At 37.3% G+C, this 22,262-nt stretch overlaps 1 protein-coding gene across 3 annotated transcripts in view; it reads left to right on the top strand.

Moving 5' to 3' along the window:
* The window catches only part of MYO16 (myosin XVI), a 412,228-nt gene that overhangs the window by 188,934 nt on the left and 201,032 nt on the right, over positions 1-22,262 (top strand). For all 3 annotated transcript variants that reach the window (XM_056328855.1, XM_056328853.1, XM_056328854.1), the window contains exons 7-9: positions 1,058-1,183; positions 16,754-16,829; positions 18,176-18,329. In XM_056328855.1, the coding sequence (XP_056184830.1) occupies positions 1,058-1,183; positions 16,754-16,829; positions 18,176-18,329 (356 nt within the window). The remainder of the gene's footprint in view (positions 1-1,057; positions 1,184-16,753; positions 16,830-18,175; positions 18,330-22,262) is intronic.

The raw sequence follows: 22,262 nt of genomic DNA on the forward strand, positions 1-22,262 counted from the left end.
CCGCTTGGTATTATATTGCTTTTGTATTTATTTTACATACTTGCTATTTGTATTAATTAAATAAAAAATAAAATCTATCTTGTTTTTGTTTCATTCTATAAATACCATTTGTAGTGGAATTGATAGCTGATATAAACGCCAAACACAAATAGAGCCTTATAGTAATATATATAGTAATATATTGAAAAAGTTAATGTCTGTTTTCTCAAATCAGCCATTAACAAAGGTATTTTCAAGTTTTTTCTTTCCTCTTCTTCCCACTACAGTTTTCAGTACTTTATCACTCATACTGTATTTGCTACCCAGAATGACAAGCCATGAGCAAACACAGCTACATTTGAAGTTGTCCCTGCTTTAGCAGCAAGTTGTACTACTTGACATCCTGAGTTTTCTGCTGACCTGAATTTCTGTCATTCCGTTATTTCATTTTCCACCCACTCTCTGTTCCACTTTGACTCTGAAGTTTACCGATACGAAAAATCAACCAAAACCATTAAAACAAATGCACTTAAAATAATCAAGTATCTAGGGAAGTAATACAAGTAAAAGAAATAAAATCTCTGGTTCAAAACTGAGAAAGTATTTTTTGTGACTGATTTGGAGCTGCAAACTCAATGGGCATGGTTTGATTACGTATTAATGAATTTATTTTAGAGTAAAATAAAGTCAGCTTACATCTGGGATATTTGAACTGCCACAAAAGAAAGTTATGTCTAGGCCAAACTCTGTTGAAATGTATGAATCTACCTGGGCTCATGAAGTTTGTGCACGTGTTTGAAAGGATGTTTGCTTGAAATAGTATGAAAAGTATCTAGTGAGAATAGATTGTTTTAGTTCTCAATAAGTTAACATTCTTTTTTTGTTTTGGCAGATTCTTTTAATAAATGATTAAAAAGATTCTGCAGTGGTTTTCTAGTCTGTTGTTCTTGCACGTATATTTTGTATGTGTTGTTATGGTGATTTAGCCAGTTAGGTCTGTGGGGCAGCCAAGATACACAATAGCCCATCATGGGTTTTTCTGAGTTCTTTAAAATATTAAGAAACTTTCATATTGCAGCTGCACGTGGCCTGCGCTAATGGATACAAGAATGTTGCATCTCTGATAGTGGATCATGGGGCTGATCTCAATGTAGTGGATAATCAGTACTGGACACCCCTGCATTTAGCTGCAAAGTACGGACAGGTAAAGCATGATTTTTTTTACCTACTTCTCTCTTCTCTGTGGTAGTCTTCTGTAGCAATAGCAAATTTTGCAAGTCAGGAAGACTATTCTAGTTTTAGTATGGAAAGCTTACACTTTCCTGTACTATAGGTGGCATCTCAAATGACAGAGATCATTTGAGAATAAACATTGTAAAGCTATCAATCCATTACAGCTAATGAAAATCAATCTACCATCAACAGTAGTTTGTCTCCAGCAAAAATCAAATATGCACTGACATTTGAAAGGGAGACAAAAAAAGCACTTTTTTCAGTTATTTTCTTATATTCTGATGCCAAACTCTTATTTATAGCTAACTTTTTTGCTGTCTATATTTCTGTGGATGAATGTCCAGGATTCACTTATCACAGAAATTGTAGTCAAAGTTTTCTAGTCACTAAGCGGAAGGGTGCCCTGGGTTTGCAATTTGGAGGCCGTGCCTAAACATGACTTGTGCCTCTTAATAACCTACCTTTTCACTTTTCCTTCATCCTCACTTTCCCCAGACATGCTCAGTGAGCCTTTTTTACAGTCTGACCACTTTAGGAGAGCTCCCCACTGCTCCCACTGACTCACCTCATGGCTCACAAATCACCACTTACCCACAGGTACCTTCCAAAAACCTCTCTGATACATCCTAGCTCAGCCTTCTGTGGTCCTGGCCTTTCTCCTGTCAGGTCTCTGCTGCACCTCCTGGAAAACTCCTCCCTTCCTATCTTTGTCCTCCATCAGGAGGGGTTGGACCTGCTCTGCCATGGACACAAGACTGAGCTTCCCAATGTTGCTTTGAACTCTAAATACAAATTGCTTTCTTCTGTTCAGATTCCTACTGATGGCAGGGCTATCCTTCCTGATGCTGTGATTGTGGGTGTACTGAGTTAGTAAAAAAATGCTATGAATTGTAGCTGTCAAGCCATTCCCCTGTTTCTTTGGTATTTTCCCATCTTGAAGTGCCTATTTCTATCGCCATCAACCATGCTTTTAAACATAGCTCAGAATGGCGAAAAGTTGTTGATTCTAAACAGAAGTCTGTTTTTTTGGGTTTTATTTTTTTTGTGGGGTTTTTTGTTTGTTTGTTGGTGTGGGTTTTTTTTCTTTTTCTAAAAAATATAAATTAAAATCCTCACAGACTTCTGGAGTTTGAACTTCATAGACAGATAATTCTGATCTCAGTGGAGACAGTCCCTTTCATTTAGATGAAACTGTAGCCAACGATTAAAGGAGAATTGGGATTTTTGTTCATGTCTGTTTCTGGTATCTCAGTTACTTTTTGGTACTTATGTGAGTAAACCTGTGAGTTACAAGATGAAGGTGCTGAGGTACAAGAGGCTGGATGTAACTGATGTTACTACACCCTTAATGATCTGAATATGAAGTCAAGATGGCTTTTTTTGTGGGGTTTTATTTTTATCTTTTGAGTCTTTCACTGCAGGTGCTCCATGTGTTAAGATTCAAGGAGTAGATTCTAAGCAAGCCAAAATGTCTAATGAAAAGCAAAAAAGACATATATATTGGTAGACAGATGTAACTGAAATACTCATGCATATATATTATAATTCACCTGTTAAACTGTCTTCTTTAGAAAACTGATACATACATATTTTTAGATTTGTAAAACCATTTAAGGATACAATTCAATGCTTAACATTATATATTGATTCATGTCCCAAAATGGCTTATATGTATTTCCTTATCACATGTGTTCTTATTTTCATTGAATAATTAGCTTTCAACCTCTTTTCAGACTTCAGAAAATGAATAATACGCTTTATAGCAATAAGATAGTAAAAATGGAGTCAAAACAATAGTAAAAATAAAAGTCTTTGAAGCTAGTTAGTTCTGCTGGGATATAGATTTCTCCTACTGAGATACCCTGTATCTGCTCTTTTACAGTGTATGAAAGCTCAGTATATTTTCATAATAGAGTAAGTTATTGGTTTATGTATGTATGGCCTGAAGTATACCCTCAATAATTTCTGGAAGGTTAAATTTACAGAGAAATTTTTTTCAGCAAAAATATACTAAACTGAAGTTTTGTTAGCAAGTGAGGCATCAGTGACATTTTGCATGTGCTGTAGTTCTATTTTTCTCATCCCATCTTGTCCTGTGCTGTCCTGCAGTTCTACTGCCCTCACTGATCCCTCTGGATCCTCATGTGATACTGCAGGCTGGCACACATACACTCTACCTGTGTTCAGACTCCAGTAGGGCAAGAAAACTCTTATTCAGAAGTCAGGTTATTGCAGCGATGTAATCTTGAGCTGGAGCTACTATTTCTTGCATGTCAGGATGGCTTATGAGTTCAGGCTTTGTACTGTATTATTGTAGTTATACAATGGCTGTAAATCTTTTCCAGTGTGAAGCCACTGGTTTCATTGAAAATGACTTGGAAGAACTGACTTGAAAGGGCAGGGGAAGAACTTCTCTTTTGTTACGTATGTGTAACACATACATGATTGCAAAACTAACCCTGGATGACTTGAACTGCTTTCTTTGTCATGAAGTTAGGTATTTTTGTTTTTGAAACAGTCCTGTGCATGTAAAGTTTGTAATTGAAAGTGGCTAACAGAAAAAATGTCTTTCCTTTTGAAGTGTTCTGAGAGCTCAGATTGCTATTTTATGAGATGATCCTTTTTGCTGACTCTTTTGTGGACCTTTGTCTCCCTTTATAGTCCAGATGACGATGTCAGTGATTCTAACTATTCTAGGTGTTTTCAGCAAGAATAGTTGTGCTAGTCAATGTACAAGCACTATGGGTACATACATGTGGTGGAAGACAGAGGAATTAACATTGTGCTCTTCCTCACTAAAAATAAGAAAATATAGAGCGAATATCTTCCCTTTGTACTGTTAATGAATAATACAATTTGGAGATACTTCATTATCATTAAAGATGAATATGGAGATAAATATGGCTTTTATGTAGATTCTCTTTGTAAGAAACAAGTAAATAATTTGAATTCCTTCATAAGAGGGATTTATTGGATGTCAGGGAAAGTATTTCATCTGGAAGCTAAATCATCAGGTGTTTTAAAATTTTCCTTTCTTATGATGATAGTTTTGAAACACCTTTTAGCTTTAGTATGAATTCATGTGCATATCATATTTATAATTTCATTTTGAGTAATTAATTATAGATAAATGTAAGCATTACTACTACTTTGGGAAAAAGTAGCATGACAAATGGAAATAACCTTAGTCAAGATATGATTTGGATAGTCTGTTTTAAATGAAAATATATTTATGAGGGAATAGTTATTTTCTAGCCAAAAATAATGTTCCCTGAGAAAGTCTTTAATATAAATTCTGGACTGTATCCCTTATGGTTTCACCCTCTTGTAACACATAATTGTGGCAGGTTTTTTTAAAAATTCTCTCTTGAAAAACGCACTACAGTGATAAATCTGTACGTTCTACTAAAAGACTAAAAAAAATCTATTTCATTTTAGTTTGATGTTCTTTTCAGTTCTTTAAGAGGATTTCTTTCCTTCCAGGAATGTGTCTGAACAGAAAAATAGCCTTTTCTTGTCTTGTAGCTTTTCTAATAAACAATGGTTCTTTAATGACAAGTCACAGAAGTTTCAAAAACCCTGTTCTAAACCATTGTTGTTTAGTAGTTTACTAGCACTGCTGCTGCAATACCTGCAGCCAAACCCCATCCAATAGATAATTAATATTATATTCCATAAGGACTGGTAGTTTTCCTTGTTTATAAAATGCCTACAAAATTCATAGTAATTCAGATACATTTTTTGTTTGGAGAAGCTGATTACTTTAATAAAATGCAATTGGATTAGTTACACAAATTAAACGGTTTTTCAAATATTTTGGACCTTACATACATACATTTTGCATACTAACTTATGAAAAAAATTGAGTAGGGATATTCTAATGAAGAAATTGTTACATAGTTTTAAAGTGACATCCAGACTCAGTTGAAGGACCTGAGCTCTAAACATACAATTTTATGTTTGCAAATACACAAAATACAAAAAGTGAGAAAATTTGGCTATTTATAAGACCATAACAATAATAGATATGTTACTAATTTACTTTATCTGAAAAAAAAAAAGAGAAGAATCTAAGTTTTAAATTTATAATGAGAAAATTTAATTTTCATCTGTACAGGAGGAAACTTGAAAAGAATAAAGGTACTGCAAGCTTCTTATTACAAATCTCAATTTGTAAATTAATACACAATATAAGTGGATTGCAGAAACCTCATTGCTCCATCTTCCACATTAAATTATATGAGAAATTAGTAGAGCAAAGACACATTATCCTGAGTGAGCTAAGCATGTGAAAGACAAAACACCCACACCTTATAATGAAAACCTGGCTTGCAGAGACACCTGGGTAATGGCAAAACCAGTTTTATTTAGGATGGGTTCTTCTCAACCAAATTTAGCCAGCTACAACTTAAATACGAAGTCAAAGCTTTGTCTTGTGTAATGTGAAGGATCACATCTAGAGTGCAATTCAGACAAATCTAGGAGGTGCATTTAAAATAGGTGGGATGAATTATTACTTGGACATCTGACCCTCCAAGATTATAGAGGTCACAGGCAATTAATATATGTTAGAGGTGTAACCTGAACATTTTAAATATTTACAGGAGGAATCCAGACAGAAGCATGGGGCAAATGGGCCAAAGGATGGGTCAATTGCCCACTGGATGTGCGTAAAGCTGCACAGAGTGAATCCTACAGAGGGAGTGGAGCTAAATACTTCGAATAATGATCTTATCAAAAGCAAACCTATGAGTAGGTTGTTGCGTTATTTCCAAACAGGGATTGAGTAAGAGTTGTAAGTGTCACCGTGTATTAGCTGATGTTAAAAAATATAAATCTGTACCTATCTTCACATATATTTGTAAAGAAAAGCAGTCTCACAAATAAATTTACCATCTAAAATTTGCTGCAACAGTATTAGTGCAAATACTGAAAAAAAGCATGGGTGAATGATAAATGAATTGTCCTATTAGTGCCAGTCTGTAGATCCAGAGTAGAACATCCTTCTTGTATAGGAGTACAGGATATTACTAGCGAGTTTGAAGGATACGTACAGGATATGGCTACCAAGTATAGAATAAGGAAACTGAGGCTACTGCCTGGACCTCAGTCTCTCTGTTTGTAAGATGAGGATGTGCTTTGCAGGAACAGATTAGGTTACTAGTGAGTGCAACAGGCTACTAACTGAAATACTACCAGCTGCACACATTAGAAAATAATGGTAATAGCATTTAAAAATGGGCATATTTTTAAGAAAGGCTATTCTGAGTTTCTAAGACTGTTGTCATTTTTCTCCCTGTAACTATTAGGGCTAAAAGCAAGTTTTTATTTTTAATGCATGTTGAGATTCTAACATTTTACCAAAAAATTAAGGTCAGAGTTGCTTACCTTAATAGTTTTACCTTAATAAAATGATGGAATACAATCACCTGTTTGACACACATGCAAAACTCCATCAGTGACACACAAAAACGTCTTCAAAATAAACTGTGCAGGCAACAAAACTAGCCTCAAGAAATTAGAATATGCCAGGGTTGCCTGTGTAAATTTAACAGCCCCTTTTTAGACATATACATTCTTAGTGCTGTTATTGATGGCAGTTTGAACTCCCTTGTCTCATTCACATTCAGCATGGGGAGTACTGTTGTGTGTGTATATATATCTGTATCTATATGTGTGTGTGTGTGTCTGCTGCCTGTGCACAACAGATTGGGGCACGCCAGAGTGGGGCACACATTGTCACTTGGGTTCCACACCCCCCATGCTGGCACTGATACCAGCTATGGAAAGGTGACTTGTATTTCTCAGGCTGGCCCCCTAATTTGCATTTAGCACAGCAATCACTTTGTGAACAGCTAGTAATCTGGCACTGGTAGTGTTGTCCCTGCTGGACATCTTCCAGACTGCTGTGATCAGGAGAGCACACGCTCCCCCTCCCCATGGTGGGAATAGGCTGCAGCTCTGACATTTGCCTTGGGTACTTTGGCACAATTCCCAGGCACAAGCTGTTTCTTTGTTGTTTATCACAGAAATGTCACCTTTCAAACCAGCTATCAGAGGCATGCAGGTCAGAGCTGACTCCCCAGTAGCTTAAACACTACCTCTCACAAAATTTCGTCCTTAGGGGATGCTGCCTATGTCTAAACTGCTAAATTGCTAAATAAAAGAAGGCTAGGGATTAAACCAGTCAACAGTCTGGCTCACATTCATATTGTTTAGAGATAGTTTCCACTATAGAATATTAGTCTTTTTTATAGAGAGCTGGTTGAAGTGGTCCAAAGCAGAGTCAGGTACAGAGCAAACAGTTAAGCAGTGTGGATTATAAGAGACACTTAAGGTTGCTCCATTGCACTCTCTTACTTAGTGAGACAGATTTAGCCTCTGGCTTCGAGGTTTAGCAGTTTCATGATGTCAGAAAAAAGGATAAAAGAATTGTGGAACTGCTGACTGTACCTCTCCAAGAGTAACTCCTACTCTAGCAAGGTTTTCTTCCCATCAATAAATTTGAAATATGCCAAATAAATAAAAATTGTTTAGAGAGGTGAGATGCCTACCTCATGTTTCCTAGCATGTTATATACATCCTGTGTTACTTTCAAAATTTATGTGTGAAATTGCTATTCTGTAAGTATATTCTCAACAGATATTTGGTTGGCTTGTTTGCTCGGACTGAATCATGCACCTTTATCTAGGTAGTTCATCCAAACACAGCATTTCTTTCAGACCATAGAAGGGACTCTGTGCTACTCGCTGAAGTCTGAGAGAACACACCTTATTACTATGTGACCTAATTTGCTCATCATTACAAAAAACACATTAGTCATTTGACTCAGCTATGAACTGTAGATTCATTTTCTTTTCTTGTAAGTGCATGTAGACCTCAAAATAATAAAAAAAACCAACCTCACATCCATCATTACAATATGCTTCAATGCAGGTGGGATATCTCAACTCATTGTAGGAAATGATATTTAATCTCATTCAAGTTTAATCATTGCTGAAGCAGTTCCTTTGAATACAGTTTCTGGACTTCTGCAAACACATTCCACAAATGTTTTCAAATGAGCGGAGCCTAAAAAAGGGGGTGCTTGTTCAGTATTTTAAAATTTATTAAGTAAAAAAAAATTAAATTAAAAAAAAATTAAAAAATTAAAAAAATTAAAAAATAATTAATTTAAAATACTCAGGGAACATATATTTTCCCTGTCAAGCAGTTGGAATCTTTCATTTGTGGTCAGAAAATCCTCTAGAGAATGTTTTCTCCAGACATATCTCACCCTGTTTTCTTTAGTCTTTTTGTTCATCTTTGGCATGTGTAATTGTACTCAGGTAGAAGAGCAGCATTTCCCTTCAGACCAAATGACACTCATTTTCTTCAAACAGAGAGACCACTCTGGGATTTCTGCCTGTGATATTCTTCTTTCAATATATTCAGAAGGTTTCTAAAAATGATGCAAATGCTAATTGTGGGTGCAGAAGAGTAAGGCAATAAAAGCTAGACTCACACAATACCGAATAATAAGAAAATAGATTTACAAGTTTGAACTTCATATACAGACCGGGGCAACCTCAATTTACAAAATTGTGATAAAATTTGCAGTGTTTGCATGTATGTTTTTAAAGCTGAGATGTGCACAGACTATACTATATACTTATCTGATTATTGTGGGATCTTAGCAAGCAATATGAATTTCATTTTCCTTGAAATAGCAGCTATAGTGACTTTCTCTTATATATGAAAAAGAAGTCTAATAAGACTGTTCAGGCACAGACTTTGAGAAGTGCCTCAAAATGATCCTCTGTGTAGTATTAATATGCAACTAGTAGGAACATAACTTATAAGCATCTTTCATCACAAGATCACATGATATTTCTCCCCAATTTATTTTATTTTTTCTTGGTTTAGCTTCCTGGTGGATTAAAAAATAGAAAAGTAGCTTATCAGTCTTGAAGTCAAGATTGTTAAAGTCTTTACTTCAGCTGTACAAAAAACTTCTAAGTAACCTTTGTCACTTGCTTAGATAGCTGAAAATAGTATTCCGTTGTCCTTTATTTGAACAATATATTCCAGAGATTTAAAGGGCATACTCTTAGGCCATGTAGGTTAAACATGCTGACTGCAGAAAAGTAGTGGTGACTTGGGGAACCTGGGTTCCATTCCAGGCTCTGTGTATGAACAGACACAGTCTTTACAGTTCATTCCTCCCACACATAACCTTATTTGTTCCATTGACTCCGGTCTGTTCCATTCTTGTCTATTCTGTTGCCTTATTGTCCCATTCATTTGACTGGCTTCATGTCCTTTCCTTATGCGTCTTATTCCAATCCTAATTTCCTTGCACAGCCAGTTTCTGCCCCTCCTCCTCTCCCTGGTTCTCATCCAAGCTTTCTCTTTTCTTTGCTTTGGCTTCACGCCAACCTTCCTGCCCTTCTGTTGTACTTACCCTTTTTTCCTACTTGCTCACAGTCCCAATCTCTCTTGTTCAATCTCAGTGTTTTTTCCTCACCATGTCACTTTCTTCTTTCATTTTCTTTTTCTGCTTAGTCTGTCTCTACCTACATCCTGGCTCCTTGCATGTTTCCCTTTTTCCCTTTCATTCAATTTATTTCATGCTGTTAGTTCCAAAGTCCAGCGTTTTATCCATGCTCTGTTCTATTTTTTCACCTCCACTCTCCTACCCTGCTGCTAGTCTCATTCCCACAACCTACTTTTTCTAATCTGTTCCACTTTGCTAACCACAGGTGGTTATGGTGCCCATTTTTCTGCACTTAAATAGAAAAATATCTTCCTCATCTATATTGCATTAAGAAGGGAGATCTTTAATGAGTTTCAGGCATAATTTCCTGTGTCTACATCAGTACTGTGGTTCAGATTTGTAATCACAGAGAAAATGCTATTTAGCCTCTGAATGATACTGCTCTTATTTAGAGGTTTACATATGAGACTTTGGCTTTAAGGGAGACTCAGTCTTCTAAGGCGTGCTATTATTTAATCAAGAACAAATATATAATCTTCAAAACTCACTTCACAGTAAATCTAATAGTTTAATAATTACCTTGCTCCCTAATGTTGGGAGCTTCTCTCTTGGGGTTTGTTTTGTTTGTTTCACTCCCTAGTAGCTTAAGGTTCGTAACCTTCACTTCTTAATTCCCTTGATGCTTAGTAAAGTACCTATTATCACCCCATTCCATTAGTTAAATAGTCTTCAGTGTTATTTTAAGCAGTTTAATTATTCCATGATTTATCTGATCGGGTTTTTTTATTCTGTGACTTATCTGATCTTATTTTATTCCATCTGCTGAATATATGGCTAGCATGGCATTACAGCAATTCTATCAAAGAACCTTAGTAATGATAATAATAATAGTAATAATAAAAAGTGAAACTACTTCCCTGATTTACATTTTTTATTGCAAATCTTTTAAACATCCAAGTGGGTGTTTAAACAGAGACACTGATACTGATTAGACTAACATTTAGGCCTACAGTGGACCATGCTAGCAAAAGTGGGCTCTTTGATTTATCCATTATAATAAAAAAACTGTCTTGTAAGCATCTGGTGGCTGATTTTTTCAAAGGTTTGAAACTTGGCTAAGTTTTGACAATTTTCCAAACAGGTAACAGAAGCAATATTCTCAGCCCACAGAATTAATCTTCTGCTTAATACAAAGTCTTCAAATCGTACAAATGTTGGAGTTCGCAAGGGTTGAGCAATATATTTTGTAGCACCCTGCTCCCAGAAGAGCTTCATTTTTGGTTCATGTATCTTTCTGCCTAATTTAAAAAAAAGTAAAAAAAATAACAAGCTCTCATGGGCATCGGTCCTAGCAAACTGCCTAACAAAAATCATACAGTGAAGTAAACATGCACTGTTCCAACCCAGTGAAGTTTGGCCTTGTAAGCATTTGAAAACTGGTTCTTTTAAGTGCAGCTGTAGCCCATCTTACTCAGTGGTAAAGACTGCAGATTATAATAGTGTAACTAGTGGTATTTCATGTGTTCTGCCTAGAGGTTTCATAGTGTTTAGTGAATCAACACCTTAGGTGTTAATACTTGGGAATTTCACTGTGTTTCACACACTAGTGTGAGATTGATGGTCTGAAATAATACTGATTTTGATCTAAGGTTGTTGATCCACTAGTCTGCTATTATATGGCTTTGTCTCACTGTGGATGAGAGCATGCTGGGGACGGTATCCAGAGAAAATGGAGTGGGAACCTGAGAAGTGAAAGCAGGTGGAAGGAAATTGCAGAAAGAGAGTAGGAAGGCCTTAGTCAAAGAGACTGGATGTCAAGAAGGAAAAGTAACATTGTCCCAAGAAAAGGGTAAAACATCAATAAAAGAGCAGAAGAAAACAAGATGGGGAGATACATGTGAAAAGCTGTGAGTTTCATATACAGGGAACAGAGAAAAAGGGCCTGAGGAATAAAAAATGATGGGGAGGGGGATGAACAAACAGTTGATGGTGAAACAGGTAATTCAGGATGGTAGGAAATGTCCAATGTTGAAACACAAAGAGAGGAGTGGAGGAGTGGAGAGAAACGTTGGTTTTGACAGGGAAGAAAAGTGAAAGACTGAAGGAATTTACTGTTGGGGGTACATGGGAATTGGATGATGCATATTCATTGCTGTGCAAAATAGCACAGCAGGACATTTACATAAAACCTCCAGCTTTCTGAATTTACAACTTAAGCAGGTATCTCTCCAATGGTAAAGAAAAGGGAATACACAATCTGAGGTAGTGACACTGGGGCTTGGATAATAAGAGTTCAAAGCTCAGCCAGAGCCAGCAGCTTATCCTTTGCAGGGGCTGCACAGATCTAGCATCCTGTGCATAGCCGCAGAGGAAAATACCCGACCAGACAGGAGAGAAAGACGCCTTTCAGGAGAATTGATTCTGCTCTGCAGCTAATTTACTAACGGTAAAACTAACATGGCTTGAGAGCAGTTTGGAGCTTCCTTTGCAGCCTCAAGTGCGTAGGGAGATTCTTGAGTAATGTCTTTCACCCCTTCATGCCCCGCATTTCCTACCCGGTCACTACAGTCACTTATCTGTGGCAGCAGGCCTCACAGCCTGTCAGCTGGCCAACACTGGTGCTCCTAAGCCTGTGGTTTATGAAACTGAGCAATGGGCTTTCTTAGCTAACATTTAATGTGTGGTAAAACTTAGCTCCTTTTTTGGCATGGGGAAATTGTATTTGGTTTTATAATGTGCCTATTGCAGTAAATTTATTTATGCTGCCTTTTGGCCTCTTAGAGTTTTTTATTTTCAGTGTTGCACTTCATGTTTCACTAGGTTTAAAGAACTGTTCAAGTCCAACGCTTCCCTGTCCAGTCATTGTTTTCCCTGTTCATCTGTGCATGTTTTTCTAGCTACTTAGATCATAAGTGTTTCTCCCATTAGTATGAGTTGCACTTTATTTCCTTGTAGTATTTCCTTTGAGGACTAAAGCTTAGGTTCACAGTAGGCAGGCTGCATTTTTTTCCCACTTGCTGTTTTGGAAAAAAAGCACATAGCTCTTTTGATGTAACTGTTGTGGCCTGCCTGCATATCTGATCGTGCATTCTGTTTTGTTTCTCAAGCTCAGTTTCTACATGTACAAACCTCCTTTTTATTTAATTTTGCCTATGTAAAGCTATAATTAGTATAATCTTTCTTTATATATTTTAATTAAGAATTTCCCTTGTCCATAAATATTCAAACTGTTATAAGTTTGCTAACAGATTGATTCTAATGGAAAAAAAAAATATTGGTATTTTCTGCAAAAGTCATAGATGACCTTTACCACATTATGCAGACTCACAGAATGTTTGAGATTGGAAGGGATCCATGGAGGTCATCTAGTCTGGTCAAGTAGGGACACCTACAGCAAGTTGGCCAGAACCATGTCTAGTCAGCTTTTGAATGTCTCCAGGGATGGAGACTTCACACCTCTCTGGACAACCTGTGCCAGTGCTAGGTCACCATCACAGTGAAACAGTGTTTCCTGATGTTCAGAGGGAATCTCCTGCATTTCGGTTTGTGCCCATTGTCTCTGGTCCTGTCACTGGGCACCACTGAAAAGAGCCTGGCTCTGTTTTCTTTGCATCCTCCCTTCAGGTATATACCCACATGGATGAGATTCCCCTGAGCCTTGTCTTCTCCAGGTTGGACAACTCCAGCTCTCGCAGCCTTTCCTCATATGTGAGGTACCCCGGTCTCCTAATCATCTTAATGGCCTTTTTCTAGACTCTCTCCATGTCTCTTTAGTGTTGAGGTGTCCAGAAGTGGACACAGCACTCCAGATGCAGACTCACCAGCGTTAAGTAGAGGAGAAGGATCACCTCCCTCCACCTACTGGCAACACTCCTCCTATATGCAGCTCGGGATACCATTTACTTTCTCTGTAGCCAAAGCACATTTTTTGCTCACATTCAACTTGGTATCTACTTGAACCTGCAGGTCCTTTCCTGCAAAGCTCCTTTCCAGCCAGGCAATCCCCAGCATGTGCTGGTGCCTGGGGTTGTTCCTCCTCAGGTGCAGGATTTCGCACTTCCCCTTGTGGAACTTCATGAGATTCCTGTCAGCCCATTTCTCCAGCCTGTCAAAGACACTCTGGATGGCATGAGCCTTTGGCATATCAGCCACTCCTCCCACTTGGTGTCATCTGCAAAATTGCTGAGGGTACAATCCACCAGGTCATCCAGATCATTAGTGAAGATGTTTAACAGACTAGGACCCAGCACTGATCCCTGGGGTACACCACTAGTTACTGGCCTCCACCTAGACTTCTTGCTACTGGTCACCACCCTCTGGGCCCAGAGACTGAACCATTTTTCAATACACCTGAATGGTGGAATGGCAGTGCATTACCTGTTTCTCTGCTTGGCAAGCATTAGATCAGAACAGGCTTGAATGAAGGTTTACAGTGGAACTTTGCAGTTAATTTGAAGACTTCCTTACTACTATAGTATCTTAGAAAAAACACAGAAATAGCTATCTGAAAACATATTAGTGATGGCCAAAGTCACAGACTGATGTGAGGTGGGAACTGGAATCTGAATGCTGAATGAGTGGGAACAGGTAAAGCATGGAGTGTCTATGAAAACCTTTGAAAATGAAGGCAAGCAGTTTCTGGCTTGGTGGGAAAAGCAGCAGCCCCGGGGGGAATCCATATGTAGGACTTTCAGATTAAAGGGGTAAGATAGGAAAATATTTTTTTGCAGCAGCGTTGTCAACTGTCAAAGGGCAAGATATCCAGTAAGAGATGTCAGAGAGACGTAGACAAACTATAATTTGGACAAAACACCAAGAATAGAGAGAGCACTATTCTTTATTTGTACCAAAAAAAGGTAACTGTGTGTTTCATGAAGGAAGGTACTCAAAGATAAGTTCTCAAAGCAGAAAAGTAAGGTCTAAAGGGTTTCCTGGTGTCCTGTCAAAAGGCACTGAATAGATAATCAAGGGCATAAGAGGAGAAACAAGGCAAGTCATATTTTGCAAGCAGATGTTTTAAGTAATTGCCATTACTAGTAGTTTTGTGCACAGTGAGTCATCACATTGTTTTTTCTTTCCCATTTATATTAATTGGCAAAGACATCACTGGGAAATAAGAATATATATAGTCATTTTATTTTTAGGGTCTACAATATTTCATTAGGCATTGCAGTTTCTCTTAACATAGTCATATCTACTTTATTTGTAACTGAAATTTAAATACCTTTAGACTCTGGTAATTTGCTGAAATTATTCTACTTTCTGAAGTAGAATCTATTTTACTATTGTAAAAATATTTCTACTGTTAGGCACAGTTCTGAAGATACAGCAATGAACTTTAAAATACTCCTTCTAAAGCCTAAGTGAATGAGGTTAAAACTAACACAGACAATTTTGTGTATCCAAGAGCAGGTAATTGAAATTGCCAGTGACCTGAATACCTTAGTCTTGGTGATGTGTGTCAAGGATTCCCAGTTGGAGATATTTGATTGGCGGCAGGAAGCATTGATATAGGAGCATGGGATTTCTTGCGGCATAAATCCAAAACTTTGGGAACCCCAAAAAGCTGTGTATTATTACTAAACTGAAAGTGCATTTTAAACCCTCCTCCTTCTATACAAACACTACCACTTTTCAGAATGGCTGTTAACAAGATTATGCAACTGCTGCTGACTTAGTAAGCTCAGTGACTAAGCACGTTCCATTTTTTCATAATGAAAAAACACAGATATATGTGTGTTGAGAGGTCTCGGTTGAAAGCAGGGCTAATTGGATTTGGAAATAAACCTGTTACAGCTTCCTCCCTGCTTCCACAGTTTGCCGAATTTTCTGCTGTTACTGCCAGAATGGAAAGCCAGCATTAGAAAGCTGAGGAGAGAAAGATCTTTCAATTTTCATAGAAATTTGCAGCAATATTTTCCTGCTTTTCTGTGATTAGAAACATGGGTGGGGTTTTTTTGCATTTAAATGATTCCTCTTTTTCATCGTCTTTTGTAGTAAATTGCCCGCTGTGTACTGAAACCGTACTGAATTTTATTATTTTTATTGCAAAGATTTCTTTCCTGTTCAGCCTTTGTTTATTCATTTATTTATTTAGTGATGTTTTTATGCAAAATTACTATCCTTCCCCTTAGCTGCCTTCCAGTTCAGGTCTCATTTGTCTGTAACTCCCTTCTGCTCTGATGAATCCTTTCTGCACAGCTTATTTTCCCCTGTGCTCATCCTGGCCTCCCCTGTTGGTTAAATTTATATTATATTCTATTTGCTTTAGCAGATATCCAAAAGTGCAAACAGTTAGCTCATTTAGTTGAGCTCTATATTCACATTCTAAATGTATTTCTTGCTCCTTGTGCAGTTTCTTAGTCCTTTCTGACCAACTAATTTATCAGGATAGACATTACTACAGCCTTTGATGGAGAAATATCTCTAAAGACTTCAGTTCAGCGATAGAAGAGCTCACTAAAACAGTTGCTTGCAGCATTCTTGCAGGAATTTAAAATATATGTTTTAGACTCCTTCATTATATGATACTCTACCCTACTCGACTGTACTATAATTGTGACCATTACTAACACGTTAAATGGATTTGATAAATATTAGATAAATGTGCCAGTTTCTACTATTTACAGAGAACAGATTTACTTCTATGGTGGCTGTGAGTCAGACCCCTTTGGCAGTGATGGTACACAGTTGTTGAATTATTTAGGCATAAAGAAACATTTGTGATCTAAGTCATGACAGGTGGTGATGGAGGGTTAGTTTTTTTCCTTACTGATGTGGATTTGTTTACACGTTTAAGGATGGAGGGAGACCTTGGAGGGTGGAGTTATGCTGGGGGTACATTGAAATCATAGCAATTATGAAAGAAGTGTGTTTTATTCTGCCTCTTGTGATTTATATGAATGTGTGTAGTAGTTGCAAATGGTGGCATTTTGGAGATGTTGGCTATGGTTTTATCAATATGATTTCAGCTAGTGCAGGAAGGAATTAATAAACTGAATGATAGGCATTCTGCCCCTGTCCTGCTTCTGCCATTTCAAACACTTCTGTTTTTGCCCATTTTAGACTAGCCTTGTGAAGCTACTTTTGATGCACTGGGCAAATCCCAATCTTCTTAACTGCAATAATGAAAAGCCTTCAGGTAGGTGAAAATCCATGTATATTATGTACATACTAGTTACTGTGACACTGTTTTCTTTCCTTCTTGCTTTCTTAGTTATACACACAAAGGGACACATATGTGTGTATACATGTAGTTTATACAGTATGTAGAGTTATATACACATATGCCTGTGTGTATATATGTTTTTTCATGTATTGCTGAGAACTGCTAGTCATGATCATGCAGGATGTTGTATCTAATGATAGCATGTCCATCCACTTATTGCATTCCCTCTTTATTTTTCGCTATGTTTCTTCCTTGTAAGTTCTTCAGTGCCTTGGTGGTAGGTGCATTTACACTTCCTTGGTGATTTCTTACTAAGTTCCTTTCTGTGTCTCAACTGATGATAGTACGTAGCCTCGTGAACTGGAATCTTCATAGCTGTTGACTGAAAACAAATTCACCATCACGTTTTGAAGTGTAATACCTGTTGTTTCCCACACAAGAAGGCACCTTCTTAGACTAGATAGCAACAGGGAGCTGAAGCACTGGCTCTGAAGATAATAGAATCATAGACCATATTAGATTGGAAGGGACTTCAACTGGTCTAACACAGTGATCAAGGCAGAGCTAATGTCAGTAATGCTAGATAGTGTTGAAAAGAAACATATGGCGGTTCAGCCTTCTATGGTTAGGATGAAATGAAGAAGGAACCCAGTAATGCAGAAAATAGAACCTTTCCATCAGGTTATGAGGAGAAACTTCTATCGCAAAATAAAGCAATACACGTTATGCTTCAAGTAATGTACCACCTACAAATACATTCACTTGGAACTTCATGACACTTAACCTCAGAAAAGTTGTTTGTGGTTAGATACATGCCAGTTTGTATTTGTATAAAAGGCCAAATAGATCATCTAAAAATACAGCTAGCTAACCACATTTAGTATATATTTAAGACAGTTAACTGTATTTCTGGTCTGCAAACACAACTGATTTCAGCACTTCTGTATGTGCAAGATATATCAGTCTAGTTTGTGGAAATATAAAAGGTTTGAAAATTGTTTAAGGACATGTTTTCATTGAAATACAGAGTTGAAAATGGTTGCATTGTTTTTCCTGGAGTCCTGTGAATAATACTTCAATTTGCTACACAGTGAGAATGGTCTTGAAGTTTTGTAAATGACAGCTTAATTCCATACTGAATTTACTTTGCTTTTGTTTTCCCAGTAATTTCAAGTATTGTTTTATGATCAACATATGAGCAATTCTTTTCATTGTATCTATCCAGATGCTTAATCTTAACCTGATTTAGAGATTTGGACTTAAAGGAGCTGTTCTGCACTGTTTTCTTTGTCTGATATCTTGGTGTTCCAATTTCTTAGATGTTGCAGCTTCTGAGTTTATTGAGGAAATGCTTCTGAAGGCTGAAATTGTTTGGGAGGAAAAAATGAAAGACCCTTTAGCTGTTTCTGCTTTGTCTCAAGAAGAGCCATATGAAGAGATCATCCATGATCTGCCCGTAATTTCCAATAAACTGTAAGTGTTTCTGTTGTTAAAGAGTGGTGCACTGAGGCCAGATTATCACTTGAACTATATTAGTCAATCTGTGAATCCTGTCTGTGTGTATCTGAAGATATTCAAAACCCACCTGGACATGGTCCTAAGCAACCAGCTCTATGTGTCGCTGCTTGAGCAGAGGGGTTGGACCACATGCCTTCTAGAGGTCCTGTCCAACCTCAACCATTCTGTGATTCTATGCAATTTGATGGGCCAAGTAACTTTTTCATTTTGGAAATCTCTTGAATCATCTTTTGCATTTTTATCTCTCATTTCTTTTTGTAAACTTTAATTCTATAAATATAGACTATGAGTAGTAAAATACATTGTTATAATTGCCAGTAAAATGATCTGGGGTTACCTTAGCAGAATTATTAGGGGTTAATACTGTAGACCCAAACATATTTTCACTAACATAGATGGGAATAGTGTAGTAAAACTGCCATTGCCTGTGAGAGAAGCAGTGACAAGTCCTGAAAATGAAAATAGTATGTGCAATCGCAGATAAAATGATACAACTCCAGGTAGTTACAAATTTGTACTTATATTTGTACCACTTAAAATTAAAATGGAATTAACTAGAATTTAGCAGCGTGAACTTAAAATCTGGTATTGAGTTGAAGATTCAATTTGTGTCTTAAATTGTAAATATTGATCTTTTTTATTTTCTTGTGAAACTTAGAGAAGGCTGTCAGAGGTATGTGAAAAGAGGCATAAAACAGGTATGAAGCATAAATGGCAGGTTTATGGTAGTGCAAGACATTGATTTCTGAGATTCTCATTTCCAGATACTCTGATACATGAGAATGTTAAAAGGTACGGCTCACGTCTTATAAACAGTATGCAGTTGCTGTATATTTGAAGCATGTTGGTGGCATAAGCTCATGGAATTCCTTCATTAATTTTCTGTAACAATCACTTGAGAGTATGGAAGAAGAAAAAATAAATAAAGCCTCTTATAAAGAGACAGAGAAGATATATAAGCTTCCGTTTCATAATAGTTATAATTTATGATCTGCAGAGTGTATTTGGATACATTAAAATTTGGAAGAAATGAGCGATTGTCATGTAATGAACAATCTGTTAAATATAGAATTCTGTGGGATATATTTATATTTATTAAAGATTGTATATTTCATGGATATTAAACACAGTATATTGTTTCTACTTCATGATTTGTAGTTATTAATGTACATAGCTGGGTTTAGGACAGTAATGCTTGTGGAACTACTTATTTCTTATGCTTGTTAATTCCTTAAGAAATAAGCAGTCCACTAGTATAACCCACTGTTTCAATAACTTCAGTCATACTCCTGAAATCTATGTGGCCTTCAACTGACTTTTAAGTGAAAATAATTGAATTTTGCAGTAGGAAACTAAGGCTTTATATTCTCAAACATAAAGAAAACTTTTGTTTGTAATCATTGATAAAAGTTATAATACCAGGAGTGGAAGGTAGGTTAGCCCTGTAACTCTGTAGTGATGCTTAGCAAAAGAGTTATTCTTACAAGTTTTAGAGACTTTGAGAACTTTTTCATTGTTCTTGCATCTAGGTGATGCATTTCTATGTGCTTTATATTCTAGAAGTTTATGCTGTGGTGCATGTATTATACCGGATACTGTTCTTTGGTGGAAAAACCCATGAACCTCTGGAATACATGACTTGCACACAGTAGAAGTGGCCCGAAAAATCTTCTTTCTCTACTCTTTCCTTCCTGAAATAAATGGATGATGAGAGCTACTTTTTGAGAGTTTTCTATATAGTGACAGTTTATATGACAATAATACAAACCTGCCGTAGATGAAGAACTTCACTGGAAGTTTTGGAAAAACAAAGAAAATGCATTTACATGTGGAATTGGACTGAGCAACCTCTTTAGCTTCTATTGGCAGCTAAGTCCCAGTGTGTGACTGCAGCTAGTTTGGTGGTGCCTACATGAGAACACAGTACTTGGTCAAACCGAAGATCTGTTTAGCCCTGTTCACTGACTTTGACAGTGGTCCACTGCAAATACCTAGGGAACAATTATAGGGATATGGTAAGCTTTGGCCCATTCTTGAGACTTTCAGCAGTCTTAGGTTTAGAGACTTCTTAAGCCAGAGCTTTGCACTAATGCGCTATCAGGTCTGCTGTCAGTGCAGGACAGTATTGGCAAACTTGCTGGCCCACCAGCAATTCAGATGGGAGAGCTCTTGGAAGGCAAAAATACTGATCTATTTTGCCCATGCATGACTCTGCTATCACTACTGAAAATGTGGAAAATTCTGAATGAACCATACCACATTGTTTGCAGAGTTCCCTTTTGCTTAGAAATCCATTAATCTTAGTTTATATTCACCTGAAAATCAGGTGTAATTTCAAAGCTAGTTACCTCAGCTCTGTAGTAGCATGCTTGTTCAACAGTGAAAAACAAAACTTTACAGAGGGTTACTCTTCCAAATTATAGTAGACATATTCTTAAGATATACAGAATTATCCTCGAGGGTGCCTCCATGCCTATTAGAGAGCCAGCCTAGATGACTAATTTCAACCAAATTTTTACCTTTTCAATGGCTAATATTGAAAGCTAAGATTTTCATCCTTCGTGTTCTTTTAAAGGAGTCTATAGAGAAATACGTAATATTCTGGGATGGTGAATTTCTGTGCTATTCTTGTGTACCAAACCAAATGTTTTAGTGCTGCAAAGAGGAGTGCACAATAATAACCCACATTTACCATTGCTTTATTCTATATTGTGTCCATTCTCCGTCAACTCTCCTGACATAAGGGAGTATTTTTAAACTGAGGTGATAAGTCTTACAAGAATTCATATAACTCTATATTGTATCCATATTGTTTTGTGGCCATCTCTCAGAAGAGAACAATATTCAAAAGCAAACTCAAAACCAATGAACAATTATGAATAGCATGTGCTCTGTCAACAAATCTGGTTTGGCTGGTTCTAGATTATGCTATGTATTTCTGGAAGGACACTACGAAGATATGAATTGAAGGTCAGTATCTTTACTCAGGTAGAAAAAAGTTTAGCAGCCAGTATGTTTGCATTATGCTAGCTTACCAAGCAGATCTGGTTTCCTTTAGTCAAGCATTAGGTTATTCCACATGCATTCCTGTTATTGTAAAGCACTAATTGTATTGCAGTATTTTTTCCTAGTTCTTCTACCGAGCTACTGAGTACTTTTGTCTATCTGATTTAGGAGAAGTGGACTAAGAAGGCACCTGTGTTGGGCTGGCCTTAGCTGACACTCACTGAGTTCCCTTGCTTACTCTCAAACGCTGCTCCCCCCCACACCCAGCAGGATGAAAAAGAAAATAGAAAGAACAGGGCAAAACAGACTCAGCTTGGGAATTGAATTTAATTTATTGTCAGTTGGTATAAATATTTGAGTACCAACTTGGACATCAGGAAACAAAACCAAAAAAAGCAATAAAACATTTATATACTTAGGGAAAGCACCTTTCCTCCTCCTTTCTGAAGCTCACCTTCTGAGCATCTCTTCCTTTCTTCCTTGTTATTGCTGCAAGTTACACTTAATATCTTCAGTGAGGTATGGGTGGCACAAGGTAGTGTTGCAATTTCTGCCACTCCTTCCCTCTTGCTCTTTTCTGTGCTTCAGCATGGGTCCTCCACAAGCTGCAGTACCTTCGAGGATCTACCTGCTCCAGCATAACTCCTCCAGGGGCCACAGTTCCTTCAAGGAAATATTTGCTCTGGTGTGGCTCTATCCACAGGCTGCAGTCCTTCTTGGAGGACAGCTGCTCCAGCGTGGCTCCTCCAAATGCCACACAGGAAAAGAGCAAGAAGTAAGCAGCAGCAAAGAGAAGTAACTGAAGTCCCCCCAGGGGGTGGTGGTGCCTGCTTTGCCATGGAGCACCTCCTACTCCTCTGACCTGTGTGGCCACTCTTTTGT

Source organism: Falco biarmicus, chromosome 2, assembly GCF_023638135.1.
Source record: "Falco biarmicus isolate bFalBia1 chromosome 2, bFalBia1.pri, whole genome shotgun sequence".
NCBI classification, from domain to species: Eukaryota; Metazoa; Chordata; class Aves; order Falconiformes; family Falconidae; genus Falco; species Falco biarmicus.